This window comes from Primulina tabacum, chromosome 2 (assembly GCF_025594145.1).
Source record: "Primulina tabacum isolate GXHZ01 chromosome 2, ASM2559414v2, whole genome shotgun sequence".
In the NCBI taxonomy this organism is placed as follows: Eukaryota; Viridiplantae; Streptophyta; class Magnoliopsida; order Lamiales; family Gesneriaceae; genus Primulina; species Primulina tabacum.
The window spans coordinates 50195419-50205407 of record NC_134551.1 but is presented as its reverse complement, the minus strand read 5'-3'; the positions used below and the strand labels follow the sequence as shown (position 1 = coordinate 50205407).

General features: G+C 31.8%; 1 protein-coding gene across 2 annotated transcripts; it reads right to left on the bottom strand.

The window, feature by feature from the left end:
* Positions 1-4287: 4287 nt before the first annotated feature.
* On the bottom strand, positions 4288-6968 carry LOC142535534 (uncharacterized). Of its 2 annotated transcripts, XM_075641814.1 has the most exons (7): positions 6182-6968; positions 5848-6068; positions 5644-5695; positions 5470-5538; positions 5162-5247; positions 4961-5052; positions 4288-4873 (listed from the first exon to the last, which is right to left on the bottom strand). In XM_075641814.1, the coding sequence occupies exons 1-7, from the start codon at positions 6275-6277 to the stop codon at positions 4629-4631; spliced, it is 861 nt and encodes a 286-aa protein (XP_075497929.1). In that variant the 5' UTR covers positions 6278-6968; the 3' UTR covers positions 4288-4628. The 2 variants fall into 2 exon arrangements, with proteins under 2 accessions (XP_075497929.1, XP_075497928.1); XM_075641813.1 differs by having other exon boundaries at positions 4291-4873; positions 5470-5695; positions 6182-6964.
* Positions 6969-9989: the final 3021 nt, after the last annotated feature.

Below are 9989 nucleotides of genomic sequence, written 5' to 3'. Positions count from 1 at the left end.
TACATGGTATGTATCATCATTGTTACATCTGGATCCAAGAACAAAACAATGTGAAAAAGATGTACAACAAATTGTACACTTGCAAAGAATAGCAAATCAAATACCAGATGCATTTGCAGACACAAAAGGGGTAACTAAATCATATATACATGCTGCAAATGCCCCTGCTCGAATTGAAATTCCAAAGAAACAAATGGAAGATACTCATGATGTCATTAAACGCCTGAAGCGTGGAAGGCCAGTCGGTTCCAAGGATAAAAATCCTCGAAAAAGAAAATTCATAGAGAAACACGATGATCACAAAATAAAGAATGACGTTTCTGAAGAAACACATGATGATCACAAAATAGATAATGGTGTTCCTGAAGAAACACATGATGATGAAAATGTTCTGTCAGAACCACAAACTGACGAGAATCATGAAATCTCTATCAATTATATTAATACTGGAAAAATATGGAACCGAAAAGATATAGGTGAAATTGATGATATATTTTCTTATAATGTGGCAATCGACATCATAAATGATAACGAAGATCATGAAAAAAAATCTTTTGGTGATTGTAAAAATCGGCAGGATTAGATAAAATGGAAAGATGTCATCCGGGTTGAATTAAATTCGCTAAATAAACGTAATGTTTTTGGACCTATAGTCCTTACACCTGAAGGTGTAAAACCTGTTGGATACAAATGGGTTTTTATTCGAAAGCGAAATGAGAAAAATGAAATAGTAAGATATAAAGCTCGACTTGTTGCACAAGGTTTTTCTCAAAGGCCTGTAATTGATTATGAAGAAACGTATTCTCCTGTGATGGATGCAATTACGTTTCGGTATTTGATTAGCTTGGCGGTATCTGAAAATTTAGAAATGCGTCTTATGGATGTTGTTACAGCTTACTTATATGGATTACTTGATAGTAATATATATATGAAAATCCCTGAAGGATTTAAGATGCCTGAAGCACAAAGTTCAAAACCCAGGGAATGTTATTCTGTGAAATTACAAAGATCATTATGGGTTAAAGCAATCAGGTCGAATGTGGTATAATCGACTAAGTGATCACTTGATGAAAAAGGGATATGTAAATAATTCAATATGCCCTTGTGTTTTCATTAAGAAAACAACATCCGGATGCGTAATTATTGCTGTATATGTTGATGATTTAAACATCATTGGAACGAATAAAGAAATTCAAGAAGTTGTGTCATACTTGAAGGAAGAATTTAAAATGAAGGATCTTGGAAAAACCAAGTATTGTCTGGGTTTACAAATTGAACAAAAAGAATGTGGAATGTTTGTTCACCAGACAAATTATACAGAAAAGATCCTTAAACGTTTTAATATGGATAAAGCAAATCCTTTAAGTACTCCAATGGTTGTTAGATCATTAAACATAGAAAAGGATCCATTCCGTCCATGTGAAGATGATGAAGATATTCTTGGTCCAGAAGTACCATATCTAAGTGCCATCGGTGCCCTTATGTACCTTACAAATTGTACAAGGCCTGATATATCTTTTGCCGTGAATCTGTTGGCAAGATTTAGCACATATCCAACAAAGAGACACTGGAACGGAATTAAACATATATTCCGTTATCTACGAGGAACGACAGACTTGGGACTTTTGTATTCAAAAGATGCTAATCCAAGTATAATTGGTTATGCTGATGCTGGATACTTATCTGATCCACACAAGGCACGTTCCCAAACTGGATATGTATTTACTCGTGGAGGCACTGCAATATCTTGGCGTTCTCAGAAACAAACGCTCGTAACAACTTCATCAAATCATGCCGAGATTATTGCACTACATGAAGCAAGTCGTGAATGTGTGTGGTTAAAATCAATGACCCAACATATCCAAATTTCATGCGGATTATCATCTGATGAGAAGCCTGTGATACTATATGAAGATAATGCTGCATGTGTTGCTCAAATGATAGAAGGATACATAAAAAGCGACAGAACTAAACATATTCCTCCTAAGTTCTTCGCATTCACCAAGGAGCTTGAGAAGAATAGATGTATTGATGTTCGTCACATTCAATCAAGTGAAAACTCATCAGATCTCTTCACAAAGGCACTTCCTACGTCAATATTCAGAAAGCACATATATAATATTGGGATGCGCAATCTACGAAATTTGTGAAGAATTGTTCATGTCAACATCAGGGAGAGTTTACGTGACTGCACTCTTTTTCCCTTACTATGGTTTTTATCCCAATGGGTTTTCCAAGTAAGGTTTTTAACGAGGCAGTACAAAAACACGTAATGAAGACATCATCGTATCATGATCATCATCACAAGGGGGAGTATTGGAAAATAATATTTAAAATGTGTGTATTGAATATTTGAATGTTGAATATTTGAATGTTGAAAATAAGAGTTGTAAATATTGAAAATTAGTGTGTGATGATGTAGGTAATGATGTATTTTATTTTTGGATTATTTGTAAAGATTTCCTATAAATAGATCTCTCATTTGTGAAGAAAATCACAATTGAGTAGAGAGAAAAATATTATAAAGTGTGTAGTTTGGTAAATTTTGAGAGTTTGAGATTTTTACTTTTTACCATAAATTTTTACTTTTTCACAACAATTTTATCATTATCTACTTCAATTACTCTTTTTATCATTTCTCTCTTAATCATTTTATAATTTTATCATCCAACCAAACGTAAGCTCATAGTATTAACATGCATACAAATCATCTAATTTATCACTTTTTAATGAATTTCAAATTTATTTTCGATTGAAATATTAATTCATTCAGCATAAAATATACCCTTGGTGAAGTTTGGATTAATAAGATCATAATAACTTCGCTATGGAATATGGTAAGTGGTTGCACTTCTATGATTCAAATCAAATTAATATCTGGACAAATTCTATAATGGGATTTCAAAGGTAAAAGTCAACTTTTGTCCAAGTCAATGTGGAGATCCATTGTCTTACGGTGGATCCAAATTTTCAATTTTCCTACTATTCAAAGATTTTGTTCATATTTGGGAATATAATAGCTGTCGGATTTAAAAATAGCCTAGCTGATTGTATTTCCGAGTCAGGTCTATGTTACATCATAAATATAACTTCCATATATTTTAATATATAATGATCAATTGATCATCCGAATTCAAAATAAAAAATACATGCGATACAATTGTACATCTTATCTTATATTAAAAATATTGAGTATTATTGCTCTGACTAAATTTTCACCAGAAAATGGTGTTATTCTAAATAAAATATTTGAAATAAGAATACAACTTAATTCAATTTTAACCTATGTATGACGACTCTAAGTTGGGTCCCGAAACATTTGCTTTGAAAGACGTCTTATTTGAAATGCCAAGTCTTGGGACTTTTTTCATAGTTAAGTTTTTGACTTAAAACTTGACATTAGGCGAGGCATCGGATTATTTAGAATAAGTTTATTGTGAGACGGTCTGACGAATTTTTATCTGTGAGACGGGTCAATCATACCGATATTCACAATAAAAAGTAATACTCTTAGCATAAAAAGTAATATTTTTTCATGAATAACCCAAATAAGATATATGTCTCACAAAATACGACCTGTGAGACCGTCTCACACAAGTTTTTGTCGATTATTTAATTTCAACTTAATTACTTATTTTTTTATTTAGCTTCATAGTTTTCGAAAACTAAATGGAAAGGTTGAAAATGATCTTTCACTTGGAAGTTTATAATAAACTATGAAGGGTGCTCGAGATTGGCACCATCTTTTTTTCTTTTCTTTTATGTTTTTGAATAAAATAATTGTTAACACTCAAAAACAAGGGCAATTTAAAAATTAAACTCAGTATGAATTTTTATTTTTATTTTTTTTAAAGAAGGACTCCTCAAAAGTGATCCGCCCAATACTTTGTCACCTAAATTTCTATGGCTCGATTTTATGATACAATTTTCTTATTTGAGTCATCCATGAGAAAATATTATTTTTATATCAAAACTATTATTTATTATTGTAAATATACGTATAATTGACTCATTTCAGGAGTCCGTCGCAAAAAGACATACTAATAATAACTTTGACTTTATATGAATGAAAATTTAATGTGATTCTGCAGCGGCTGCCATTACAGGCACCGAGAATGGGCAAAAAAGTCTACATGATGGGCCGAGCGACATTTGACAATGCTTCCAGAATCAATCCATGACAATATCTTTATCCCTTTTCTTTTCCCCCTTCTAATAAAAGAATATTGACAACATTTTCTCATTAACTCAACCAGCTTCTCAGGGTGAATTCAATAGTATGAAGGAGATAATTCTGATTATATAGTCCAAAATATTGACGAAGAGCACCATTTTGCTTCTTTCTACTTTCTCTTTGAACAAACAACAGAAGTTTTTGATAATTTTCCAAACCTGTAAACACTGTAAAAATGTAACCTGTACTAGTACCTCCTTCTCTTGAAAACTCGAAAACAAAAGGTCCATCAATCATCAATGCATGATTCATCTCTTGCGACTAAAAACTTCAACAAGAGAGTGAATTTCGACCTCTACCACATAAATATATCATTCTTCGTGCCAACGCTTGATGGCCGACAAACCAAAGGGAGAAGTTCATACAGGATAATACTCAAAAGATTTTCATTCCGTCAGCCATGCTGAAACCCCATGAAGTAGTTGAAGTCATGGTGTTGAACCCGCAATTGCTTTAACCAAGAATCTGCAGCGCTCAAAAGCGACGCTAGCCTCTCTCCATCTCCCCCATTTTTGTCTGAAATCCACACATCAGCTTGCATTTTGTAGGTGGCTAATCCAAATGGCCGGAGAGAGATGCTTTCTCCTCCTAATTTTCTGCTCCCCTCAAAGTTCTCAATATTATCTTCCGACTCCATATCTGTTCAATTATATATCGACGAGACAATGTAAGTGTTGAAATAATGCACAGAGAAAGCGGGAAAATGTATTACAATGGAGTACAAACCTTGAAAAGAAGAAGAAAGGGTGTGGTACGTGAGAAAGCATGTTTGAAAGTCTTTGATGGTTCGTCCCTTAGGAATGTGATAAATCGGGTACCTGCATCCATATAACAATTTATAGATACATAACCAATTCAATCCCATTTCTGCTTGTCAGCACCCAATATAGTGATGCAAAAGGGGAAGACGACTGGAGAGAAACTAACCATGCGACAGCCATCCAACTAGCGGGTGAAAGATCAACGCTTCTATACGTCGTTAATCCGGGGTATCTTCGAGAGAAGCTATTAACCTGACAAATAAATACTTAGATTTTTCAAAATATGTGTTGAATCTCCTAGTCAAATGACTAGACAACACATTAATGTTCACGATTCTCACTGGAAACACAATTTCAGTGCACAACGAGAAATATTGGTTGGCAAAAGCTAGAATATGTTCTCGAGTGCGAGTGCAGAAAGATTAGTTCACACATACGGAAGAATCGTTTAACATCAAATCAGAGATAAACCACCTTGTCCACCAGAGGAACTCTTCCATAAGGAGAAGATGTCTCGAAGTGCTGAAAGTAAAGATTACCCCATCGTTCATCGGAATTCCAAATGCTATCTTGGTCGAACAATCCGTCCTCGGATGAACAACCATCCCATCTTGACAGCTTCTCACTCTCACTCTCGTCACTGAATGAATCACTAGAAGAATTCCTCGTCTCACTTATTGAGTCGATATCCTCCCTATCCCTAATATAAATCATCAATTCAATGCATCATTATAAACTATCTTCGAAACATAACATAAGCAAAGAATCAAAGATGGCCCATTTGTCAAACTAGAAATCACATCGACAAAGATTACTTGTTCAATCTATAGAAGAATTGGGAAATGCTATTACCTTGAGTAGTTTAAAGATGAACTGCTGGTGAAAATTTGAACAGCAGAGAGATAAGGCACAAAATACTGGGTTAAATTATGGCAACCATCTGAAATAATTGGTACTCCGAGCCCACACGCACTCCATTCATCAAAACTATCCCAAAGATCACCTAATGTGAAGTATTCAAGTTTCTCCCTTTCAGAATGGTACCATAGCCTATTAAGCTTCCTCATCTCACTCTGAATAAATAAATTACACCCGGAAGAAGAAAAAGATGAATCAGTCAGTAACAACTAAGAAATAGAACGAAAATACAAAAAAAAGCCAAATAATATTTAAAAACGAAACAAACCTTGGACAAGAATTGAGATGGGGCAACGGGTGCTGAGCAATTCAAGAAGCTGTCAAGGTTCGATTGTTTCGAAACCTCCTTGTCAAAAAACAACATTATTTTCTTCAAACAAAGAAACCGGAGAGGTGGAGAGAGGGAGTGACAGAGAGAGAGCTTGCTCTGATTCTTTGTTTTTGGAGAAAAGAGAAAATGGTAAACCTTGCTTACAAAACAAAGATTACTAGGCTTGGACGATTGTAGAAATAATGGAAAAACGACCTCGAGTCCTTTTCAACTGCATCATTTTTCCTCCTTAATATAAGGAAAAACGTGGAACGAAATTCCTCTCCTATCTGATCACAAGATTTTCTCCACAAAGGTCAAAACCGAATTTGTATTCTATTTCTAGAAAAGCCGTAACTTTTTTTCTCAGCAAGAAAACCCACAACGGAAACTTTCAAGATTCTACAACAAACTCCAAAAAAGTACATTCGAAACACTATCTCTTATTTGACCCTTTGTAATTGTAAGTTGCGGTCGTGTGCGCAGAAGGTGTACATACAGACGCTCTGGGCTCTGAAAAAAGCTTGGAAAAATCATGAAAATGAAAGCTTATTTACACTAAATTCTCAACAGAAATCCATGATCTCCGAAAAAAGCGAATCAATTTTTCTCAACAAAATCAAAAGCCAGCACCTTTATTCACCGAACTAACCGACACAAAAATTTTGGTCCTCTCCCCGAAATTTATAGGAAGAAAGCCAAAGGTAGAGAATAAAAGCAAAACAGTAGAAATTGGGCTCTCTCATTTACGGGGATTCCTAACATGTGACCCCAACTGTGAAAACTCGACCGAATATAGAAAATTTCATTCGAATATAAAAAACTCGATTCAAATATGAAAATTTCGACTTAAATATTAAAAACTAGACTCGGATATAATATTAATACAACTTTATATTTAATTGATAAGAACCGCAAATTTTTGACAAGAAGTTGGTGGAAATATTAATATGTTTCGTTTATCTATTTTGAGCTTAATGTTGGTCTATTATGATCTTTTTCTAGCTTAATTTAAAATTTTAATACTAAGTTCATCGGCAATATAATTTGTTAAATGCTATAATTATAACATGATTTATTTTTAATTAAATTTTGGACTCGTTGCCACCAAACTCAGATTCAGTTGTTAAATAATAAACTTTTATGCGAAAATTTTTAATTACACTAAAAGTATTTTCTTTCACTAATGATTTCATTTTCTTATAGAGTTTGTTTTCTCATAAATTAACAATTTACTCATTAATTTATTTGTAAAAATGAAAATAGCACAGGGAAAATGTGAAGGTACATACAATCGAGCTAGGATGCAAATTCAAATGTCGTGTATCATTATCAGGTGCAATTTGCCGTGGGAATTTGGTGTAAATATTTATAAATGAACCACTTAAATAAAGAAAATATAATTCAGGGGGTCGATTTCAAGATGTAAATAAATTAATAATTTGACTTCTACTTTATTTGCCATTAATTTGTATTTTTCCCCCACATATTTATGACGTGCTCTTGTAATCTTAGACTCTGTTAAGATTGAAATTTTGACGTAACTTAATCTTAAAAACTAGCTCAAGAGGTGAAGATTGTCCAATTTCTTATATACAATTCTCAAAAACTAATTTTAGTTATCTCACGTCTGTTGGATAAAACCCTTGCAAGTTACATTTATGAATTTGGATAATTATTTCTTCTAGAGCTAGTTTTTATGGTTTAGTTAAGTTAAAATCTCAATCTTAACACATATTAAGATAAAAGAAAAATATCATATTAAGATATACACATAGTACGAGTAATCTTAACTACGGTCTTGAACTCACATATATTTTTACATTTTTTATTTATTATTTGTATTTATATTTATGCTATTTATCTTAATAAATTTATTAAAAATACATTTCAATTTTATTTAATAAATTAATAATTCATTTAAATTTTACAGCGACTATATCATAATTGTCATTTTACAACGACTATTTAATAAGGGCTGGTTTGCATGGATAATATAACATAAAAACACTTATTTTATTTTTAAAAAAACATAATTGCTATCGATTATTGCCACCATTTATATGAGTAAGTTTGAGCATGTATTTGATTACTATAATTTATATTGTAAAGTTATAATTGCCACCATTTATTTAGAAAACATGAAGACCAACATAATGTTTTTTAAAAAAAATATTTAAACATTCAGGAACATAAATATCAACGTAAATTAGACATAAACGTCAACAAAATATAAAGAACGAAATAAATTTAAAAGTCACGTAATTATATTAAAAAATAAAAACAAAATAAATGCATATGAAATTCACGAAACTATTTTTAAAAAAATCTCTAAAAAAATATTATTTGAGAGATTTATATTATTTATAATGATTTATGCATGATTGATAATTTTAAAATATTGAAATATTTATATTATTTATATAATCTTATCGGTCCATGAATTCTGAAAATTTTATCCATTTTTTTTTTATTTTTTCCAAGTTAGTTCGCCTAACTCGCAACCCGTAACGGGTTAGAGTATTTCCAACCCACAAAGTTGGCGGTTCGATGCGCCGCTTGATAGCTCTATTTGTATGGTGGAATGAAATAAGGTATAAGTTGAATAAATTTTGAAATAGAACGAAGGTGAGAATGATTGACATTATTGGTTCACAAAAAATCTTCAATGAATAAAATAAAATAATTTTAAATAACCAAATTGTATTCGTCATTAAATAATTATTGCTATTGATATTTCATTTTATATTATCATAATTATTATAGTTTTATTACTTATTATTGTTGTTGAATTACTAATATTCTATTTATTTGTATTGTTGTTCACTAATATTATTGTTATTATGAGTGTTATTAGATGGTAATTATTATTATAATCATCGTCATCATTAATATTATATATATGTGTGTGTACGTATAAAGTTGGCTTTTCAATTGTTTTGGCCGTCAGTCATGTGGACTACTGATCTGTGAGATATTATTAAAATACTCGACTTCGCCATATTTTTAGTTTGACTTCAATTAAGCTCCAATTTGTCAAATATTCCAATTTGATATCTTGCAACTACACACTCGAGTAAACATATTAAAAATATAATAACAAATTTTGTTATCATCAAAATCAAGATTAAAATCGTTTCCGAACCCAACAATTTGGATAATTTGAATGGGTAAACTCAACCAATATGATGAGAATAAATGGAATAAGCATTAACATTGGAATGAGTGCTCTCATTCCAAAATCTATACCAAGTAAAATACTATAATGTGGTTGAGAATATCCATTGAACTCCCACACTATCCTACTAAACATACTCTAAGATCATGATTGATACATTTATAAGATTAGTAACAAAATCAAATTTTGAATGAAATGAAAATAAAATGATAGGTCTATTTCAATTTAATGATCGATAACACAAGAAATAATAGCTACTCGTTGATAATAATAATGGAAAATTATGATCCGGCAAAATCTAAATAACTACATGATCCTTTGACTCGTGGCAGATTACGATTAACCTAAACTTAAAAGTTAAAACCCCAACCTAAAATGCCGGCTAAGCTTAACAAACAGTCTCCAATCACTTCATATATATTATATTATATTATATTTACAATTTATAAAATTATATTTTATTGCTGCGACGACCTACTCCCCATTGTTTCCATCAACATCCGTTGACTCCTTCCACTCAAAATCGACCATCTGAAATCCCAAAACCACCACCAAGTCCAACCATCGAAAACCAGATAAAATTACCTC

Bases quoted from the DNA above. Each gene is read 5' to 3' on its own strand.
- LOC142535534 (XM_075641813.1), bottom strand. From the start codon at position 6,277: ATGTTGTTTTTTGACAAGGAGGTTTCGAAACAATCGAACCTTGACAGC. The intron at 5,248-5,469 runs GTGGTTTATCTC...TTTATTTGTCAG, and splicing joins GAGTTCCTCTGGTGGACAAG to GTTAATAGCTTCTCTCGAAG. The intron at 4,874-4,960 runs GTTTGTACTCCA...ATAATTGAACAG, and splicing joins CCTTTCTTCTTCTTTTCAAG to ATATGGAGTCGGAAGATAAT.